Raw genomic sequence first — 23,171 nt, 5'->3', positions numbered from 1 at the left:
GATAGTAGTAGAAACTGTTATATTGAGGTTTTAGTTTCACCTCATGACTATTAGTTCAGATCTTGGCATGAGAAATTGGTCCTTTTGGAAGTATGCCAGTTCTCAACAGTATTCTAAGAGGCAAAAGACTTGGCCATGTTTATAGATTATTTTGTTTTATTTTGTTTTGTTTGTTGATTCTTGGGGCCTGCTTCCTGCTCTGTGCTTTGGGGTTTCTCCCAGCAGTGCTCAGGGGTCCATGGGGTACTGGGAGTCAAACAGTCCTCCTGGGGCTGGAGTGACAGTACAGCAGGTAAGGCATTTGCCTTTTTTTGTGACCAATCTGAGCTCGATCCCCAGCACCCTATATAGTTCCTGAGCCCCACCAGGAGTGACTCCTGGGAACAGTGGCAGGAATAAACCTTGAGGACTGGTGAGTGTGGCCCAAAAACTAAAATAAGAATAAAAAAACCAAACCTGAGCTTCTTGCCTACCAAGCATGTACTTTGCCTATTGAACTTATTCTCCAGCCCTGTTAGGGTTTTAACCTAGGACATTAGAAGTCATTTTGATAAAGTAATTTCTCTGTCACTTAAGTAAGCCCCATGTAAATGTTAAGAGATGTTAAGTTTTAGCAGAGAATAACACACAAATTAAGATGCAGTCTATGTAAGGAGTCTATCAATCCAATAAATGTGTCTTGGGTATCAGGATGCAAGGGTGATCAGAGGAGAGGTCAGCGAGCTTCTGAACTCTGCTACAACCTCTCACTCTTCTATAACTCTATGCTACAACAACCCCCAAATGGTTACATTAATAAGACAGGTAAAGAGGATCTGGGAAGCAAAACTACCAGGTTCCAGTCATTGGCAACTCACTGAAAATACCACAACTATGGGTCCTCAGGGAGTCCAAGAGAACAAGAGCAGTGGCTGTCAAGTTAGTTCCTAAGTGTTCTATGTGACTAAGGCAGGATTCCTGTAAGAAAAAAGGCAGAAAGAAGCCCAAGTGTTGGGATGGGAGGATGAGGTATTTGCTCCAATATTTCTTTATAGGACAATGTACTGTAGACAGGTATATAATAGCTTGTATTGATAGAAGCATGAAAGTCAGATAAAACAGGTGACAGCATAAGGATAAGGATCTGGACCTGGAAAAAGTGTAGTACCTAAATTTCACAAAAATTGATGAACTCAAACCTGTAGATGCCAGTAAATAATTTGCAAAGGTATTTCATGATCTGTTGTGTAGCTTTATTCCCTTGCCAGGACTCCTACATGACACCAAGAAGATGTCACCAGCTAACCTACAAACAAGTTCATTCATCTTTCAGTGACCAGCAAGTAATTCCAAGCATAGCATAGTATAGTATAGGATGATCTCCACTTTGGGAAAGAGTTTTGTATCCTTTTTTGAAGAAGAAATGTATGTCTCAGCATATTTGGGAACTTCTTTGGGGGTAGAAACTAGTTTAGGGATAATTAAGGTTGGTCCTCACCAATTAGCAGTTTGCATCTAATGTGTAGATTCCTAAATGTTCTATAAACATAGACTCATGGAAACAGTGTTGTGTTTCCCTATATCTTTTGTCACACATAATAAACTTTTCTCTACATAACTAAGTTTGACTTGGCACCAAGAGGAGAAACCCAAACATCAGGCTACAGAAACATTAAAAAAATACAGCTGAAAAGATCCTAAGCCCTATACCTGAGTCTAGTGTTTCCTTGGTTTTATGATGCCAGGGATCACACCCAGGGTCTCACACATGCAAGGCATGTACTCTACCACTGAGTCACATCCCTAGCTTAAGTCCAGATTTTTTTAAATGTAGGAGTACTGCTGGTTGTTACTGTGTCTGGCATATCGAATACTCTCGGTAGCTTGCCGGGCTCTCCGAGAGGGGCGGAGGAATCAAACTCGGGTCGGCCATGTTCGATTCCTCCGCCCCTCTCGGAGAGCCCGGCAAGCTACCGAGAGTATTCGATATGCCAGACACAGTAACAATAAAGTCTCCAATGGAGACGTTACTGGGCCCGCTCGAGCAAATCGACGATCAACGGGAGGGCCTTTACCTTTACCCTAGGAGTACTGCTATTTATTCAACCACTGATTAGGCTGATTGAATTGGGCATGAACTCCACCTTAAGGTTCAGATATTTTTAACTGGTACTTTCTGATAGAAATAGAATTTCCATTCTTCTTTTAAAAGCAAAATAAAGCATTAGAATTAAATTTAATAATATTTGGGGCCAGGGAATATAGCTCAAGAGGTAGGATCATGTGTCCAGCATACACAGCGCCCAGGTTCTGCCCACTACTGCATCACCTCCTGAGTACCACCAGGGAGAACCCCGGAGAGGCCCCCAAATGAAAATCAAAAATAAATATGTAATCAATACAAAATTTGAGATCAATTCCCTTTTGAAATTAAGTTCTGGGAATGTGGTGAGTGTATTTTATTTACGCCACACCTCCGATTTGGACTAGCCACATTTCAAATACTTGACGCCCACCTGGGCTAGCGACGGCTGCATTGTTTCTGTTTGTCTTTCTCCTTTGTTCTCTGCTGGATCAAAACTCAAGTGGGCAAGAGAAATTGAATGAACCTTTAGCCACCTAAGGGTGATGTGAAGGAGGAAGTACGGGAATTCTGTCCGATACTTCCCTGTCTCCCCAATGGAAGTAAAATTGAAGGTGAAGGAGCAGGTACCTGTGGTGAGCGAAGGTTCCAAAGATGTTTCTGTGTAAGTGGAGAGAACGCTGCCTAGGAAACATACAAGGTGATAGAACTGTGGGCTCCATGAGAGGTGAACAGGGCTGTGAATTGGCCTTGGGTTTCCCCTATTCGTGCTATAAATGTCATGGCTTTAAAAATGACTCTCTAGAGTGGTTTGAAAATATCCTAGGGTAGGATGTGGGGCCTTGTGAGAGTAGGCAGGACCTAAGGTCTCCTGCCATGATCTTCCAGGAATCATTATTTCCCAATATCCTTTGTGCAGGAGGCTTGGCCTCGTCATCATTATCCTTTTCTTCAAGAACTGTTTGTAGTCTCATTCCTTAGCTATAGTTGACTTAACAAGAGGCAGAATCGGGAACTGCAGTTATTATTGTCTCGATGGTCAGCAACCTATAAGTGTCTCAAGAATTCCAAGTAGAACCAGAGGCCAAGACCAACTGATTATGTAAATAAATCCAACAGTACTAGAGGTACAGCAGGTGGGGAACTTGCCTTGCAAACAGCCAACCCAGGTTTGATCACTGGCACAACATTATGGTCCCCAGAGCACTTCCAGGAGTGATTCCTGAGCAGAAGGAAAAGTAAGCTCTGAGCACAGCTGGGTGTGACCCCACACCCAAAATAAGCAAAATACTTCTAATTCTAGAAAAAAAATGTATGCTTTACTTCTAGACACACTGGATTTCTGAAGGGTACATGGAGTTTCTTAGATTGTAGCACTGTAGCACTGTCCTCCCACTGTTCATCGATTTGCTCAAGTGGGCACCAGTAACGTTTCCATTGTGAGACTTTCTGTTACTATTTTTGGCATATCGAATATGCCACAGGGAACTTGCCAGGTTCTGCCGTTAGGGCGGGATACTCTCAGTAGCTTACAGGGCTCTCCGGGAGGGACGGAGAATTCAAACCTGGGTCGGCTGCGTGCAAGGCAAATGCCTTACCCGCTGTGCTATCAATCCAGCCTTTCTTAGATAATAATATAAATATAATATAATTTCCCTCCCGTTGATCGTCGATTTGCTCAAGCGGGCCCAGTAACATCTCCATTGGAGACTTTGTTGTTACTATGTTTGGCATATCGAATACTCTCGGTAGCTTGCCAGGCTCTCCGAGAGGGGCGGAGGAATCGAACTTGGATCGGCCATGTTGGCCGCTTGTAAGGCGAACACCCTACCTGCTGTGCTATCGCTCCAGATAATATATAAATAATATATAAAATATAAATATAATAGCACTGCACTGTCCTCCAGTTGTTCATTGATTTGCTCATGCGGGCCCAGTAACGTCTCCATCATGAGACTTGTTGTTATTGTGTTTGGCATATCTAATACGTCAGGGTAGCTTGCCATGCGGGCGAGATAGTCTCGGTAGCTTGCCGGGCTCTCCAAGAGGGGCGGAAGAATTGAACTCGGGTCGGCCAGGTTGGCTGCGTTCAAGGCAAACACCGTACCCACTGTGCTATTGCTCTAGCCCATAAATATAATATAAATAATATAATATACTCTTAGGTATAAAAAATGAGCTATACACAATGCAACATGTGCATTTTTATTATTCATTTTATGCAGCAAAAAACTTAAATCAATAGATTATAAGTCTGAAACCCAGTCATGAGCAACTTTGCAACTGTGTATCTCACTGATTCAATTTAAAAAAAAAAAAAGTAATAGAAAAAATATCTAAATCTTGGAACTCTATAGTTAACTTAGAAAGCCCGGTTATGGCTCTTATTAAAGGTTTAAGAGATCCAATAGGAAATGTTCTAGCTCCCCTTATTTCAAGTACCCCCCCCCCCATGTCGCTGAAAAATCTCTATAGGTGTTAACTAAAAATGTAAAGCTTTATGAAAGTTTATTGTGGTTTGAAATAAGATATAAATCGAAACAAAATTATTACGTGTTTAGGTTAGGATGACGGGTGCCAAGCCTCTAAAACAATGATTAAATGTGAAATTTGCTCCAATGTGATCAAGAACGCTAACTTTCCTGCAAGTATTGGTTTGATAGAGGCCCTCCCTGGAAAGCGGCGTTTGGTGACGCAACCGCGCGCCGCGGAGGATTCTGGGAGTTGTAGTTCAGCCTCGCGCAAGGGCCGCCGCCCAGGGTTTCGATGCCTTTGTCGCTGGGCCCGGGCTTCCTCCGAGCTGGGCATTTGGTCAAGCCTGGGGTCCACTGTCCTTTAAGTCCGAGGGGCCGGCAAATGGGCGACGGGAGGGCGCCCGAGTGGGAGACGCCAGGCTGCCCGGCGAGGGTCGCGCTCGCGTAGCGGAGCCCTGGGCGGATCTGCGCGCCGCAACCCCCAGCCCAACGTGGTCCCCCCGCGCCCTTACCCCGCGGGGCCGCCTCCCTAGCGGGCCGGGGGAGGGAGAAGCCATGGAGCCCCCGGGCAGAGGTGAGGATTTCCGAGGGGGACGTGGCGGAGCCTGCCAGAGTGGAGAAAGCAGGGGAAAGGCTGCCCTCTGGCTGGGGCAGGCGTAGGATGAGGCGCGTCTGGTCTGCTCTTGTCTTTCTTCCTAGTAGGTGCCACCTGGGGATCTGCAGGGGAGCCCTCCACTTGTATTGCCCGGGCAGGTTTTAGGGTGATGTTTGTCACCCAGGCCCCCACCCCCATCATTGCTGCTGCAATTTGATTTTCATCCGTGGCTTCCCCTTTGTCTTCAGAACCCCAAAGGTGACTTAAAGTGACTTTCGTTACGCCCATTTTGCAGATGGGGATTCTAGAAGTTGCTGCACATGCTTAGAATCCTGGAGACTTAATCCCGTGCTAAGATCTGCGAAAGCCAGTATAGTTTGAAAAGACACTTTCAAAGGGAATTGAACTAGTGTTTATGTGTGTAATCCTAGAATGGAACAAATGGGTCTTAATTCAATAACAATCACTAAGGGAGCACTTTTGACCCCTAGAATATTATTTTGACTCTCAATACATGAAAGAGAGAGAGAGGGAGAGAGAGAGAAAGAGAGAGAAATTAGTTTTTCATTTATATATGCAGATTCTCAGCAGGTTCTTCTGGAGTTTAAATATTGAGGGGGATAGGAGAGCCAAGACAGCTATGGTCATGGTTGTCTGGATTCAAAAAATGTGAGATTGTCCTGCTTGAGTGACAAGCGCCTGTCCATGACAGTTTCTGCGAGTTTGCTTCAAGACAGTGATTGCATGCTCTGTCCACTCTTACAGGTTCACTGTCTGAAGACTCAAACCTTCCCTCTGCAGGAAACCCGAAAGAAATTGGCATGGCTACTTTGCAACTGACCCCTACATCCCAGGTGGGTACCTAGTTCTTTGTTTCCTCTTGTTCTCAGAGCAGATACATTTGGAGTTGCTCATCCCAGATTCCTAGACCCGTTGGTTTATTATGATATACCAGTGGGTGAAGTCCCTCACAGCAGGTGTTCCTTATTTGTACAGAACTTTCCCTCCCAGCATTTTGTCTTTACACACTCAGAGCTTCATGCTCATATACCAGCTGTGAATTAATGCTGTGGACTCATGTTGCCAGACTGAGTGGTAAAGGCTGGGTAGTTGCCCCTGCCTTGTGAAGCTTACTGAAGAGATGACACCCATAAGTAAGACAGACTAAAGAAGAAATGTTTATATGTTTATAATACAGAAACGATTGATGTGAACAAGTCATAAAAGGCCATTAGAGAAGTTTTCATCCTATAGCGTAGTTAGGGGGAATCATGAGCTAAAAGCTATGGTTTGAGTTCATACAGGGGAATCAACACAGGCTTAGGGCCCATGCTTAGTATATGTGCGACCTTGGTTTGATTCCTGGCAACCTGTATTACTCAGTGTAGTCCCAAATGCCCCCCAACACCAAGGTGGTACTGTAGGGCCCCAGCAGCACCACATCCTCTAGCCTTATTTTGGAGCTGCCTGGCCAGTTGGCTGAGTATCACAGGGAGTGGCCCTGAGACGCCTAAGCACTGCCTCTGCCTCCATCCCCTTCCCTTTACCTTCTCCCCCCCAAAAAAGTTGTAGTTTGGAAAGTAAAGGATAGTAGATGTTAGAGAATAGCATATAACATCTCTCTCTCTCTTGGATGTTCCCAGAGAGAGAATAACTTTGGCAAAAAGAAAGCATCTTTAAGTGATGAAAGAGTTTCGATGGCTAAGGGTGGGTGTGGCTGTGGAGTGAGCTGGGAGGGGCAGGAGACTGGGGAATGTTGTTGTTAGACCACAGGGACGTCTACGCACGGTCTCATTGTAAAGGCAAGGAAAGTGTTGTAAGGGTTAGAATGTCAACTATGCAGTGACCGGTGAGAGAATGTGAGTGGAGACGTTTATGGTCTGGGATAGGGCAGAGCCTGTGGCCAAGTCAAGCACTGCAACTGCATGTCAGCTTCCTCTGACCTTTTCTGCATATAGGTACTCTTGACCATGTGATGCTCTGGGAGAAAATGCCCCTACTGATTCTGCTGTCAGACGAAGAGGCGAAAGTGTCCCGAACAGTGTCTGCTTGATCTGTCTGTACAGCAGAGCCAGGCATATGTGTGCTGAGATTTTCTAAGTGAACTGTAGTCTGGAAGGAACAACCAGTTAGTCTTGCTAGCATTGTCTGTAACGAAAGAAGGCTGTAGAAATTATACTGCTTATATTGCTCATTCCTGAGACCTTACAGAAGCATAAATTTAGAAGTCTAGATTCCTGGGGCCAGAGCGATAGAACATTGGGTAGGGCACTTTGTGCATGCAGATGATCTGGTATCAACCCTTGGTACCACTTTGTCACTGAGTGCAAAGCCAGGAGTGAGCTCTAAGCACTGCCTAACATGGCCCCCAAAAAACTATCAAAAATAAATAAATAAATAACAGCCTAGTGATGCCACTTCAAGTTTTGAATGGCATTTAATTGTTTGGGGTTGGGGCATTTTTGAAGTAGGTTGGGTTTTTTTTCCCCAACTTAATTATATGAATTATTTTATGAGTTTTTTTCTGGAGAGCTAAATAATAAATATTAGAATAATGAATATGAACAAAGTTGTCATTATATTCATATATATGTTGGGGGCAGGGGACTATATGGCAAAAAGAAAAAAAAGTTTCAAAAAAAGGAATAACATTAGTTATTCCTGACATCTCAGGAACTGGGTCAATTTTAGTATGTCTTAATTAAATTGTAGGTACATAGAATTTTTGTTTAAGAATTAGAAAAATGAGCACTTTTGTTCTATCCACTGTAAATAGAATCGGCTACAAATTCACAGCAACATTACCTGCCCTGCCTCCCTCATTTAAAATGTTACTGCCAAGTTAAAGACACCTTTGCTGCTTCTGGTGTGTGATCCACATCTCTCCTCCCCACCTCCCTTCCCACGTATGCTTTTGTAGTGTCATACCTGACTTTGTCATGACTCTGTAAGAGAGCCAAAATCAAGAAGGGGAGGAGGGCATATGTTTTTTTTACCACAGTGGGCCCAGAGATTGTGATGGGCCATGGAACTTCAATCTGTCCCACAAATGACTCAAAAACGGAGGTTGCGTTTATACTCTAAAATTACATTCCAGAGTGCCCATTAAAATCTTGCAAGATTAGTTACAGTTTTCACTTATGTTTAAAATAAGATTCAGTTTCAGCCACACATTACACAAGTGTCAGTTAAGATCATGCAGGATTAGCTACAGTTTATTCTTAGGCTTAAAAAGATTATCATTTTTCCTTAGTTTTAAAATAAGCCACGGTATATAGACATGCATCATAAAGGAAGACAAGATACGGTTACAGCCATACATCATGGGGGAGCAGATTGTCTCTTTACATTGCTCAGGGTCAGGGCACACTTTTCCCTTAGCACAGACTATTGTCATGACCCCCAAGGTCTGTTAGGGATTTACACAATCAGCACAGATGGCTGCTCTTAGGTTTTAGAGCCTGACTCCTACAAATTTTTCACCTTTACTTGGTCCAGTAGTATGTGGATAGATGGTGTTTTTTTTGTATCACCACAAGTATGCTGCTTTCTTAAATTATATCATTATAGCAGATTCTATGAAAAAGGCCTATAACAGCAGAACACCCTACATCAGCTTGTCTTTACCTATTCTTGTTGAGTGTTCGTTCCTTCTTTCAGCTATATGGCCCCTGTTCCCTGTGCCAGGTGTGGGACTGTGTTGCTGAGCAGAAACAGTACGTGACGTCAGCTCTCATGGAGCTGCCAGCTACCTGGACAGACTTCAGTCACATTCTTCTCAGTGTATGGATAACCCAGGGGAAGGGACGGAGCTACAGAGCTTGGTGCTGTGATCCAGAGAGTCAGGGAGACCTTCCTTAAGAAGGTAGTTCCGGGACTGAACTCTAGGAATGCTAAGGATTTCCTGGAAAGGTGGGGTGGGGTGGGGGATATGAGGGGCAAATGGGGACCAAAAGCAGTGTGTGGACTTCAAAGGGACTGTGGCATGCTTTGGAGCAGTGAAGGACAGCTGCCAGCCAGAGCTCTGCATGATGGAGAGGGTGGAGAAGGGGTCAGCCCAACCGACCAGGGCCATTGGGAGACAAGGTAAGGACGCTTTAGGAAATTGAATCTTAATCTGGACTTGTGGTACTGTTCTACAAAAATTCTATGATCCCTGGCACATAAACACCTTAATTTTCATGTATGTTGACTGATTTTATTCTCAAAAAAGCCAGAGAGAAAATATTTTATGTCAGGTCCATAAAGAAAATTAAGTTCTATTTTCTCTCCTCTCCTCTGTCTAATTATAGCAAGGATTTCTATAGCTCTGTGATTTACCGATGCACACTGAAGGTGGTTTTGTTCCATCAATCAGGTAATATGAGTTTTGAACACATGGAGGCGCTGAGTGAGTCTGTGGCCGCTAATCAGTCAGATCATCTCTTTTGATCTCTGTTGGGATGTTAGATGTCGTTTTCTCTGACCTTTCTGCCCTTCCTATCTTCCTTTTGGACTATATTATTTGAGTCCTTTCCCAAGGTCCTGGAAGGAGGGCCCTTGGTGAATATTGATCTGTTTGGTTTTTCAGGAGTCTTTGCTGATCAGGGATACGGCCAGGGCTCTTGCCAAATGGGGGCAACTGAACCCCCAAGATCTACCTGAGAAGCCTCGGAGTCTGGTCTTGCTGGGTAAGGACGGTTCCCCTGTCCTGTGAGTTTGCCTAGTGTGGTCCCATAGTTTTCTCAGTTCCCTTGACTCGAAGGTGCTTAGATGCAAAGATTCTTTTTTCCCTATAAGCCTTGAGACGAGCAATTAATGTGCTTCATTTCTAGAGATAGTTTAACCCTCTAAGTCGAAATGGACATCTTTTTATGCTATTCTTCCAGGAAGTAACTTCCCTCTTCCCTGTTCCCCGATCAAAGATACTGGAAGAGATTCTAGTGGAAATGCCTCTTGAGAAATGGGTACTTGGAGATGGAGCGAGAGCACAGTGGGTAGGGCATTTGCCTTGCATGTGGCTGACCCAGGTTCAATTCCTAGCATCCCATATGGTCTCACGAGCACCGCCAGGAGTAATTCCTGAGTGCATGAGCCAGGAGTAACCCCTGTGCCTCACCGGGTGTGACCCAAAAAAGCAAAAAAAAAAAAAAAAAGAAAAGAAATGGGTTCTCATATCCCACAACTGCCTCCATATAGCTCACTGCCCAGTTAAATAGTTAACAATTTTCTGGAGCCCAAGGCCACATTGGCAGCTACACAGCACCTCTAAACTCTACAATACTAACATTCCAGTACTAGCACACCAGATGGGATGGGAATGTAGTACAGAAGCCAACTAAGTTAAACTAACAGGAACATTGCACAAAAGAGTCAACTAGCAAAAACAGCTTAGTAAACCCTCAGACAAGGACTCAATGTTTACATGGTGAGATGTAATGATTTTCACAAATTTTCTTCTATTGAAGTATCACTGTATCACTGTCATCCTGTTGTTCATCAATTGCCTCGAGCAGGCACCAGTAACGTCTCCTTCATCCTAGCCCTGAGATTTTAGAAAGTGCCACATTCGAGGCTCTTTCAGAGTCAGGAGAATGAGACCCATCATTGTTACTGGTTTTTGGCATATTGAATACACCACGGGGAGTTTGCCAGACTCTGTCGTGTGGGCAGAATGCTTTTGGTAGCCTGCCAGGTTCTCCAGAGTAAGAACTAGATCATAAGATGTCGCATGGCTGCGAATGCAGCCATGTGCTTCCAGGAGCTGGGTTTTATTGTCTCTGGGTCTTGGCCATTGATGGAATTACACGGCGCCGGGGGCAGTTGGTGGGTGTAACACCTACATACTGGAAGATGGGAATCTGGGTGGAGGAGGCCCCGGTCCCAATCCGAGCAGGCTTGGATTGGAGATCTACACCCCGGGTCCCACACACCTGGGTTCCTCTGCCGGTTCCTTCATGTGTGAGGCTCGTCTAAACGTGTGGAGAGTGGTCTTAAGCATGGCTGTGGCTGGAACCGGAGGTCTTCAGCTACAGGGGCTCTGCTCGGGGTGGGGAGGGAAACTCAACCTACCCACCTCCATGGGGCCCCGGTGAGGACAGCCAGGCGCGGAGGCAGGAGAATAAGCACTGTTGAAGTATTTTTTTAATAATTCCGTTAGCCATTTAGTGGTAACAAGCAATATCACTGTCACTGTCCTCCTGTTGTTCATCAGTTTTCTCGAGCGGGCCCAGTAACATCTCCATTGTGAGACTTGTTGTTAACTGTGTTTGGCATATTGAATGCATCACGAGTAGCTTGCCAGGCTTTGCCGTGCGGGCGAAATACTCTCGGCAGCTTGCTGGACTCTCTGAGGGGGCAGAGGAATCGAACCCGGCTCGGCCGGGCCAGCGGCTTGCAAGGCATATGCCCTACCGCTGTGCTATCGCTCCAGCCCAACAAGCAATATACAATAAATTATTTGGGGCCTGCTCTGGGTGCAGGCTTGAAGGGTCATTGGGAAAATGGAGACAATGGTGGAGGGAAGGTCACAGTGGTGGTGGGATTGGGGATGGAATATTGACTATAATAAATTGTCATGAGCATCTTTGTAACCATGGTATTTAAATAAAGTGGGGGGGGGGGCAGAAATGAGTGTGTTTTTTTTTTCTTTTTGGGCACACCCAGAGATGCACAGGGGTTATGCCTGGTGGTGCTCAGGGGACCATATGGGATGCTGGGAATCGAACCTGGGTCAGCTGCATGCAAGGCAAAAAAATGCCCTATCCTCTGTACTATCGCTTCAGCCCCAGTGCTTATTCTTTTAATAAGGAAAGGTAAAATTGGATGACTTCATTGTTTTGCACTCAAGTAAACTCCATTTAATTCTTCCTGTCTTCTGAGTAGAGTTAGGGGAGAAATCCAGAATCTCTCTCCCGCTCTTCCTCTCCCTTCCCTTGTGGCCCCAATAAACAAGAAGCCAACACCGAGATATTTACCAGATGCCTTTTCTTTCCCCATGGCTAGGCCTTCCAATTCCCAAGTCTGATGTAGTCTCTCAGTTGGAGTGTGGGATGGAGCTAGAGAAAGTCTCAAAAGCATCTGGTACAGGTGAGTGATTGCTAGAAACAGTGAACATAAAATTCAGATGCTGAATGGAAATGCTTTGAAATCTTTAAAATGCTTATGGAGGAGCTTCACTGGAACCCCTTTTTTATCATGTCACCCTAACCTCCATGGATGATGATCAGTAATAAGTTTGTAACTTTATCTTGTACAAAGTAAATTTTTCCACCCTTTCAACCAGTTTTTTTCCCAAATAAGATAATTATAACCCATGTGTTAATATTTTCTAATACTTTGTATATTAAGCATTTTCATATACACGTATATATTTCATGTTATTTTATCTCTGCAGGATGTGATTTTTTTTCTTAGACCAGTGACTATAAATTGATCTGAGTTTTGCTTTCCCTTTCTCTATCCTTTTCTCTATCTGCTAGAGGCAGCCTAGCATAGAGGTTAAGAATCAGTAGTTAAGAACTTAACGATAGTGATTAAGAACTTTAGAACCTGTCTTCCTGGTTTGAGAGCCTGTCCCAGCTACTCATTAAGTCCGTGATCTTTAATAAGTGAATTGCCCTCTCTGTGACTTGAATTCTCCAGCTGTAAAATGATAACAGTTAACTTGTAGAATTATTGTGAGGATTAATTGACATGATCCAAGAGACCCGTAGGACATCCCCTGACTAAGATGTAAACGATGGCTGTTAAGTTCTGAAAACTGTTATTTTTTTAAAGATGACTTGGATTTGACCCTCTTCTGTTCAGCTTCATCACTGTAGTAGACTAGTAGCTAATTATGCTTTCTTTCATCTTATCCCTCAGTGAAGCAGCTCATTGACGCTGCTGTGTTCCCCACAGGAAGTTGCTTACTCTGCCAGTCCTCTAATTCTCTACCTGCTTTCAGAGTAAGCCTATATTAGTCTACATGTCTAACTTTTGCCTCCTTTGTTGAGTAATTTGAAATCTAAACCCATGAGTTGCAAGCCTCTTAACTATCCTTCACTAATCAGGTACTCTCCACACATATTTGGGGCTTTAATTTTTTAATATTTTTATTTAATTAAGGAACTGTGAGTTACAAAGTTACTGATGGATGAATTTTTAGCATACAGTAGAGCAGCACTCGTCCCACCACCAGTGTCCCCTTTCCTCTGCTGTTGTTCTCATGCTCCCTCCCTCATCCATCCCCTGCCGTGACAAGCACATTTCATCGTTTCAGAGTTCGGTGTTGGTAGTTTAGATCTCATGTTCTAGTGTTGTTGAGTCTGTGCTTTGGATCTATAAAGATGCCATACCTCCACATCACCCACATCACTGGAGGCCCCCCACCCCGGTTCCTCCATAACTTCCCTTTTTCATGCCCTTCCTTCCCCTCGCAATTTCTTCTCTTCTCTGTTCTCCTCCTTGTGCTCTGGGATCAAGGGTGATCTGGACATTGCCTCTTTACTCTAGTACATTTTCTGGGTGGTGCTTTTATTTTTTTTCCACATTTCCCTTAGCTAGAAATGCATTTGCCTTTCAGGTATTTCTCCAGCTGTTTCTTAAATTCCAGACACTACCCTGATTATTATTTTTTTTTTTGGGCTTTTTGGGTCACACCTGGCGATGCTCAGGGGTTACTGCTGACTCTGCACTCAGGAATAACTCCTGGTGTTGCTCGGGGAGCCATATGGGATGCTGGGGATCGAACCCGGGTCAGCCACATGCGAGGAAAATGCCCTACCTGTCGTGCCATCTCTCCAGTCCCCCAAACGCTACCCTGATTATGGTATGTGTTGTGTCAGTTTATTTCAATAGAGTCATGATTGAAATGAATAGTGAAGGCCATTTAAACTTGGAACTATTTCAACATTTTTAGCTGTGAATATTTTCCCTTAGAACTCTTACTGAAAAGTCTAGGATTTTAGAGCAGGTATGATAATTAGCAACCAGCCAGAAAACACAGAGATTTTGACTTTCCTCTCCCCAAATGATAAGACTTTTTTTTTAAGTCTTAATTCTTTTTTCCTTCTCTCTAATCTATTAGGTTTCGGGTCGTTAGAGATGATTATTTGCTTCTTAATTACTGAGATGTGTGATTATTTGAATTGGTAGACCTGGACCACTTAAAATGTGAGCTTTTAGAGTTTGTGTCTCATCTTGAGACTATAGAACCAGGAGGGATTTTTTTCCTTTTATTTTTTAATTTTTATTAGTGAAACACCATGAGGTACAGTTGTAGACTTACAAATTTTTGTGCTTGGGTTTCAGTTGTACAATGATCGACTACCCATCCCTCCACCAATGCCCATTCTTCACCACCACTGATCGCAGTATCCCTCCCACCCCCCATCCTCCCATCCCACCCTGCCTCTGTGGCAGGGCATTCCCTTTTGTTCTCTCTCACCAGGAGAGATTCTTGTGCAAGGGGAATGGTTCTGAAAGTTCATCTGCTAGTAGTGACTGAGACAGATAGGAATGGTGGAGCTTTGGTTGCAGGGTGGTCAGAAAATGACTGCCTCCCTGCCTCCCTGCCTGCCTCCTTCCCTGCCTGCCTGCCTCCCTGCCTCCCTGCCTCTCTCACTGCCTGCCTCCCTGCCTTCATCCCTGCCTGCCTCCCTGCCTCCATCCCTGCCTGCCTCCCTGCCTCCATCCCTGCCTGCCTCCCTGCCTCCATCCCTGCCTGTCTTCCTGCTCCCGTCCCTGACTCCGTGACTCCCTCCCTGCCTGCTTACCTGCCTTCTTTCCTGCCTTCCGGGCCATTCCTGGTGATGCTCAAGGATTATGCCTGGCAGTACTTGGGGAACCATATGGAATTCCAGGGATGGAACCTGAGTTCTATCCGCAAGAGTTCTACCCGCTGCACAGGAGCCCTGCCCTCTGTACTATCTCTCCAGACCCTCTACTGTGCTTTTTTATTTCCTAACCCTCTGCAGAGAATTGTCACTGCCGACACAGCCTCTCTGTGTAGCCAACACTTCTTTACCCAGTCATTTTTCTTGTCTCCTGGTATCTCTAGATGGCAAGGCTATTTTTAAAGAATTTCAGTGTCATATATTCCTCATGAGCATTTTTGATTTGTCTGTTTCATTATTTACTTATCACAGCAATTGTTTGTCTCTTGGTGAAGGAAATGATACCTGTGTGGTTTTTGTTTCTTTTAGATGGGGCAGACAGCAAGGACCTTCCTTCAGAGCTGGATATTTCAGAAGAGAAATCAGCCCCTGGTGTGTTAGCAGACAGATTTCCAAAGAAAGGTTCCAGTGAACATGAGAATTCGTTAGAGAGCCAGCAGGAACATCAGGAGAAGCGTTTACTACAAGGGGTTATGATCCAGAAGAAATCTGGGGAGAGAAGTTGCCAGTGTGATCTATTTGGAAGAACTTTCAGCCCGAGGTCATTACTTGTTCAACAGCAAGGAGAGGGTCTACATGATTATGATTTGTTTAAAAAGAACTTAAAACAGAAGCCAGAGCTAATGAAGCATGAAAGAACATGTGCAGGAAAGAAACCTTGGAAGTGTAGTGAGTGTGAGAAAGCCTTTAGTTACTACTCAGCTTTTGTCTTACATCAGAGGATACACACAGGAGAAAAACCCTATGAGTGCAATGACTGTGGTAAAACCTTTAGCCAGAGCATACACCTCACTCTACACCAGCGAATCCACACTGGGGAGAAGCCCTATGCGTGCCACGAATGTGGAAAGGCCTTCAGTCACCGCTCAGCCCTTATTCGGCATCATATAATCCATACTGGAGAGAAACCCTACGAGTGTCATGAATGTGGGAAGGCCTTTAATCAGAGTTCATACCTCACTCAGCATCAACGAATTCACACTGGAGAGAAACCTTACGAGTGTAATGAGTGTGGGAAGGCCTTTAGCCAAAGCACATTTCTTACTCAGCATCAGGTCATTCACACTGGAGAAAAACCCTATAAGTGTAACGAGTGTGGGAAAGCCTTCAGTGACCGCTCAGGCCTCATACAGCACCAGAGAACTCACACAGGGGAGAGGCCTTATGAGTGCAGAGAATGCGGAAAAGCCTTTGGCTACTGCTCAGCTCTGACTCAGCACCAGAGGACTCACACAGGGGAGAAGCCCTATCAGTGCAACAACTGCACCAAAGCCTTCAGCGACCGTTCAGCCCTTATCCGTCATCAGAGGACACACACTGGAGAGAAACCTTACAAATGTAAGGACTGTGGAAAGGCTTTCAGCCAGAGCTCGTCTCTCACAAAGCATCAGAAAACTCACACCGGGGAGAAACCTTACGAGTGTAAGGAGTGTGGTAAATCCTTCAGCCAGAGTTCATCTCTCTCTCAACATCAGAAAACACATGCTGCAGAGAAAAGCAAGGGCTGTGGGAAGACTTTTAGCGAGCACTCAGTCTTTGGTCAGCAGAAGAGAATTCATACTGGATAAGGACTGTGTAAATATAATTATTTCCAGCACATGTTGAACATCCAATATATGTGGTGTGGGGGCTACAAAGAAACTTAACTCTATTACAAGGTGTATTCATTGGGAAGTCATTGTTGGGATGGAGTGTAGATTACTTAAAACTGAAAGATGGATCATATCCCTTTTAAAGATTCCCAACTGGGACAGGAGCGATAGCACAGCGGGTAGGGCATTTGCCTTGCACGCGGCCAACCCAAGTTTGATTCCCAGCATCCCATATCGTCCCCCGAGCACCACCAGGAGTAATTCCTGAGTGCAAAGCCAGGAGTAACCCCTGTGCATTGCAGGGTGTGACCCAAAAAGAAAATAAAAGTATCCCAATTAAGGATATTGTGAACTTTGCTGGGAAAGAGAAAAATTATGTCCAGTATCTTAAGGTATATATCCTATAACAAATAATTGAAAGAGAGGTAGTGCGTGTCTTTGTGAAAAACAGGATGTCTTCTGTGGACAAAGTAGAATAATAATGCTGAAGGGACAGAGGTTTAGAAAAGATAAGTGGTTCTCAGAGAAATTACAGAGGTAGAAATGAGATTTGAAATTCACAGGGAGTTTGTCAAGTGTAAGAAGTTGTCTTTAGTCTTAAGTAGGGGGCATGAAAGAAGTATATGGAAAAGATAGAGAAAAATCTGGGGAAATAAGCCCAAGAAATGTTGATGGAACAGTCCAAGAAGAGAGTATAGGAGGTAAATTAAAGTAAATGCCTGCAGGTGGCTGACCCCAATTCAACCTCATCCCAAACAGTCCTTTGAGCATCTTTGGGTGTGGCTTTGTGTCCTCTGAGCACCCAGCAGTTGTGGCCATGAAGGCCTCAAGGACTTCTGGGATGGCTTGAGTAACCCCTAAGAGTGCAGTATGTGTGATTGGCCAAGAATAACCAGGAGTTCTCTGCCACATCCCAGCCCCCCCAGAACAAGTTAGTTGAGATAGCTCCTTAGAACAAGGAGAAACTATACTTGGCCATCCACAATTTCCATGAGAGTATCTTCCCCAGAAGCCAGTGAATATTGGCCTGGCAGTAGTTTCTGCACATTTTGTCTTAGACCTGACTTACTGTATTATCTACAAAGAGTGCTGTTAACACCAAGTATTCTGATCTACAGCCTGCAAAGAGATAATGTTGAGGGACCTTTGGTGATTTCAGTGTCCTAAACTATCTGAGTAACCCAAGAAAATGCTTGTTGATACAACATCACCTTAACTGTTTTACAAGAGTAAAATTTTGTTGTAGAACTGAACTAACTATATTAAATTGTTTAAAAAACAATAAACTTGAAGACTTTGAAATGCTTGTCCTTCACTGTCTGCTCTTGGGCAGAGGCAGATAATATCTTTGCTTTTTTTTTCTCTATAGAAACTTTGAAGGATAATTATTGTAAACATATTAAGCAGGGTATTTTTAGTTTTCACAAATTTAGCTACCATGTGTTTCTGCATGAATTTCTTTGTTTATCCTGTTCAGGCTGGAGCGATAGCACAGCAGTAGGGTGTTTGCCTTGCACGCGGCTGACATGGCTGACCCGAGTTTGGTTCCTCTGCCCCTCTCAGAGAGCCTGGAAAGGTACTGAGAGTATCTTGCCTGCACAGCAAAACCTGGCAAGCTACCCATGATATATTCAATATGCCAAAACACAGTAACCACAAGTCTCACGATGGAGATGTTACTGGGCCTGCTCAAGCAAATCGATGAACAAGAGGACAGTGACAGTGATCCTTTTTGTTAAACTTCTTTGATCAAAAGACAAGTCTGTATCTTTTGGCCGATTTTGGAAATTTCAGACATCATTTCTTTGACTGCATTCTCTGGTGATACAGATATCAGGTCTTTCATAGGAACATAAGGTTCCCAGCTGTTCATTTTTTCCCACTGTGTTTTTATAAATCATAATCTGCTCAGACTCCTCTAATGAACTACTATAGACCAGGTAACTAAACAACAGAAACATTTCTCACAGTTCCAGAGACTAAAAATTCCACGAGTGAGCTGCTTTGTTTCTGCAAAAGACTTTCTTCCTGATTTGCAGAAAACTGCCTTCTTGCTATTCCTCATATTGCCTTTCCTTGGTATATTCATGTGCTTTCTCTCTTCCTTGTTTTACAAGGCTACCAATTCCCTCAGACACCCCAATCACATCAGTCCATTTAACCTTGCTTCTCAAGCGTTTTATTTTTAAGAGCATGCACATTGAAGGCAAGCACAACAGTGTAAATATTGGTGGGAGGAGTTCAGCCATATCATTCTGCATCTGGCTTCCCAAAATGTATGTCCTTATATGCAAATACATTCATTCCAGGGATCTGGGAAGTGGCCCTTGGTGGAGTACTCACCTGCCATGTGGGAGGTTTTGGTTTTGATTCCCAGCACTGCAAAATGAAATATATATTCCAGCCAAGCAATCCTAAAATGATTTTTCCTAGCTTTAGCCTTAAAGAAAAAGGTCTCATCTAATTATCACCTGAGTCAAGTGTAGATGAGACGAGGTATCAGTCAATTCGTCATCCTTACATACAATTGCTGCTATCCAGCTGTGAGTCTGTAAAACTAGATAATGTAGCACTGTAGCACCGTCCTCCAGTTGTTCATCGATTTGCTCGAGCAGGCACCAGTAACATCTCCATTGTGAGACTTGTTGTTACTGTTTTTTGGCATATTGAATACATCATGGGGAGCTTGCCAGGCTCTGCTGTGCGGGTGGGATACTATTTTTTTATTGAATCACCGTGAGAACAGTCACAAAGCTTTTCAGTTCAAGTCTCAGTTGGACATACAATGATCAAACACCATCCCTTCACCAGTGCACATTTTCCACCACCAAGAACCCCAGTATATCTTCCCTCCTACCCACCCCCTGTGTGTGTCTCTGTGGCAGGTCTGAATGTTGGGGAAAATTCCAAATAACAATGTTGGGTCCTTTGTTGTAATATTGAATGTGATCAATGTAGAGAGAGAGAGTAAAGTGGAAATCTGCAGGTGGGATACTCTTTCTTGGTAGCTTGCCGGGCTCTCCAAGAGAGATGGAAGAATCGGACCCAAGTTGGCCACATGCAAGGCAAATGACCGACCCGCTGTGCTATCGCTCCAGCCCAAACCTAGATAATATGCTTCAAAAATAGGACTGGTGGCTGGAGTACAGCCGGTAGGGCGTTTGCCTTGCACGTGGCGGATCCAGTTTCAATCCCCAGCATCCCATATGATCCTCTGAGCACCGCCAGGAGTAATTCCTGAGTGCAAAGCCAGGAGTAACCCCTGTGTATCTCTGGGTGTGATCCCAAAATAAAAAAAAAATTAGGACTGTGGGGGTCAGAGATCTAACTCAGTGGGCTAACTGAACACATACTTTGCATGCAAGAAACCAGAGGTTAATTTCCTGGCACCACAAGTTCCCCCAAGCACAGAGCTGGATGTAGCTCCTGATCATCCTTGGATGTGACCACAAAATGAGAATATAAAGGTGTGTAGGACAGGCATCAGATAAGCTTTCATTCCAAAAGGTCACTGTCACTGTCACTGTCCTCCCGTTATTCATCAATTTGCTTGAGCAGACAGCAGTAATGTCTCACAACAAATTGTGAGACTTGTTGTTACTGTGTTTGGCATATCAATACGTCATGGGTAGCTTGCCAGGCTTTGCTGTCGGGCGAGATACTCTTGGTAGCTTGCCTGGCTCTCCGAGAGGGGTGAAGGAATCGAACTCGGGTCGGCCATGTTGACTGCGTGTAAGGCAAACACCCTACCCGCTGTGCTTTCGCTCCAACCCATTCCAAAATGTAGAACTGGGAAAAAAGGGGAAAAAAGCGACTAGTCTCCAGCAAGTCCAAAATCTGATGAGGCGAATGTTATTACTACTTAAGGTTAGGTAATAGCCTTGTACCTGAAGCCTTGCCTTCCAACCTGTCAAGACAGTGGTTCTGTATTCTAGACCCACTTCTTTGGCCCTACCACCAAGACTCTCCACGTAACCCCTTCAGTTTGGTTGGAGGCTGTCTGGTGTGTTTAACTTGAGATGATATCCTCAACCTTAACAATTGAGAGAGGATCCAGATGGTACAGTTGTTAGCTCTCTTGCCTTGTATGCAGCCAACCCACATTTGATCCCCGATATCCATATGGTCCCCCTGACCCCTACCCCCAAGAGTATTTCCTGAGTGCAGAGCCAGGAGTAAGCCCTGAGCACAGCTGGCTGTCGTCCAAAGCACAAGCAATTAAAATATAAAACTGAGATAACCAGAAGGGAGCTACTTAGGATGCTTAGGGAATTAAAAGAAACAATGGAAAGCAATGCCAATAGAAGACAAGAGGATCTGAAGGCAGAAATGAGGAAAATGCAATCAGAAATGTCAGACCTGAAAAATCTTGTAGGCGAATTGAAAAGCTCAGTGGAAGGCCTCAGCAGCAGAGTAACAGCTGCTGAGAACAGAATCAGTGAGCTCGAAGATGAAGTTCAGAGACTCTCCAGAAAAGAGCAGAAAATGGAAAAGAGACTCACAATTCGGGAACAGATGGCAAGAGAAGATCGTGATGAAGCCAAGAGGGGTAACATAAGAATTATTGGAGTCCCAGAGGTACAGGAAGAAAACCTCGATGAAGAAGAAACTGTCAAAGACATCATTGCTGCAACATTTCCAGAGCTGAAGAAAACTTGTGACCACATTCAGGAGGCCCGAAGGGTACCAGCTAGAAGAAATCCGAATAAAAATACCCCAAGACACATTCTGATCAAAATGACCAAAACCTTAGACAGAGACAAAATTCTGAAAGCAGCAAGATCGAAGAAAGAAATCTCTTACAAAGGAGCATCCTTAAAATTCACAGCTGATTTTTCTGATGAAACCCTCATGGCCCGAAAACAGTGGTGGGACATAGTAAAAAAACTCAATGAAATAAATGCCTCCCCCAAAATACTTTTCCCAGCAAGACTCTCATTCATAATAGAAGGAACAACACACAGTTTCACAGACAAACAACAGCTCAGGAACTTCATAGACTCAAAACCATGGTTACAAGAACAACTAAATGGGCTACTTTAAGGCAAGAAAGGCCCCTCAAATACACCAAATTTTAACAGAACAATGGGACAAAATCCCATAACAATAATCTCTCTCAATGTCAATGGGCTAAACGCACCAATTAAAAGACATAGAGTGGCAGGATGGATTAGAAAATTGAACCCAACATTCTGTTGCCTGCAAGAAACGCATCTCAATAGTCAAAGCAAACACAGACTCAGAGTCAAAGGCTGGAAAACAATCCTACAGGCAAACAGCTCCCATAAAAAAGCTGGGGTAGCCATCCTTATATCAGACCACATCGATTTCAGAGTGAGGAAGGTCATAAGAGACAGTGAAGGCCATTTCTTATTGATCAAAGGATCTGTACAACAGGAAGAACTTACAATAATAAATGTATATGCACCTGATGAGAGACCAGCAAAGTACTTAAAACAACTACTCATAGATTTGGAAAAAGACATCAATAGCAACACAATACTAGTGGGAGACTTCAACACTGCTTTGTCACCTCTTGATAGATCAACCAGACTCAAGCTTAGCAAGGACATACTTCATTTGAGGGAAACAATGGAAGAAAGGGACTTAGTAGATATATACAGGACACTTCATCCACAAAAAGCTGAATACACATTCTTCTCAAGCGTACATGGAACATTCTCCAAGATAGACCACATGCTGAGCCACAAAACATGCCTCCATAAAATTAAGAAGGTAGAGATTGTATCAACAATCTTCTCAGACCATAATGCGCTGAAATTAGAAGTAAATCACACACAAAAACAGAAAACTAAATCAAACACCTGGAAATTAAACAGTGCACTATTGAACAACGAGTGGATTAGACAGGAAATCAAAGAGGAAATCAAAAGATTCCTAGAAACGAATGAAAATGAGAACACGAGTTACCAAAACTTATGGGACACAGCAAAGGCTGTGTTAAGAGGAAAGTTTATAGCTCTACAAGCATTCCTCAGGAAGGAGGAGCGAGCACACATAAGTAACCTAACCTCACAGCTTAAGAGCTTGGAGAAGAACCAAAAAAAGGAGCACAACCCGAACAGGAGAAAGGAAATAATAAAACTCAGAGCAGAGATTAACGAGATGGAAACCCAAAAAACAATCCGAAAGATCAATGAAACCAAGAGCTGGTTCTTCGAGAAAATTAACAAGATCGATAAGCCTCTAGCAAAACTCACAAAGAAAGGGAGAGAGAAAACCCTAATAAGCCGAATCAGAAATGAAAAGGGGGTCATTACAACAGAAACCACAGAAATTCAGAGGATCCTCAGGGAGTACTTTGAAAAGCTTTATGCCACGGAACATCAAAACCTCGAGGAAATGGATAAATTCCTAGACTCCTACAGACTCCCAAGGCTGAACCAAGAAGACCTGGAATACCTGAACAGACCTATCACCATCAAGGAAATTGAAATGGTAATAAAAAGTCTCCCCAAGCACAAAAGTCCTGGCCCGGATGGATTCACTAGTGAATTCTTCCAAATCTTTAAAGAGGACTTACTCCCGATGCTCTTTAAGCTTTTCCACGAAATTGAAATATCAAAAACA

The 23,171-nt window shown here is 43.9% G+C and overlaps 1 protein-coding gene and 1 long non-coding RNA gene across 2 annotated transcripts; both read left to right on the top strand.

The window, feature by feature from the left end:
* The first annotated feature begins 4,812 nt into the window (after positions 1–4,812).
* Positions 4,813–12,202, top strand: LOC130031460 (uncharacterized). The gene is made up of 3 exons (XR_008793690.1): positions 4,813–5,110; positions 5,897–5,985; positions 12,116–12,202. It is a non-coding gene; the product is annotated as an uncharacterized LOC130031460 (long non-coding RNA).
* A 3,137-nt stretch (positions 12,203–15,339) lies between these two features.
* ZNF892 (zinc finger protein 892) lies at positions 15,340–16,700 on the top strand. Its single transcript, XM_056122728.1, has one exon. It carries the CDS (start codon positions 15,462–15,464, stop codon positions 16,554–16,556), a length of 1,095 nt encoding a protein of 364 aa, XP_055978703.1. The 5' UTR covers positions 15,340–15,461; the 3' UTR covers positions 16,557–16,700.
* Positions 16,701–23,171: the final 6,471 nt, after the last annotated feature.

This window comes from Sorex fumeus, unplaced genomic scaffold (assembly GCF_029834395.1).
Source record: "Sorex fumeus unplaced genomic scaffold, SorFum_2.1 ptg000006l, whole genome shotgun sequence".
Classification (NCBI taxonomy): Eukaryota; Metazoa; Chordata; class Mammalia; order Eulipotyphla; family Soricidae; genus Sorex; species Sorex fumeus.
Note: the sequence above shows the minus strand (reverse complement) of the source record. Positions and strands in the feature narration are given on the sequence as shown.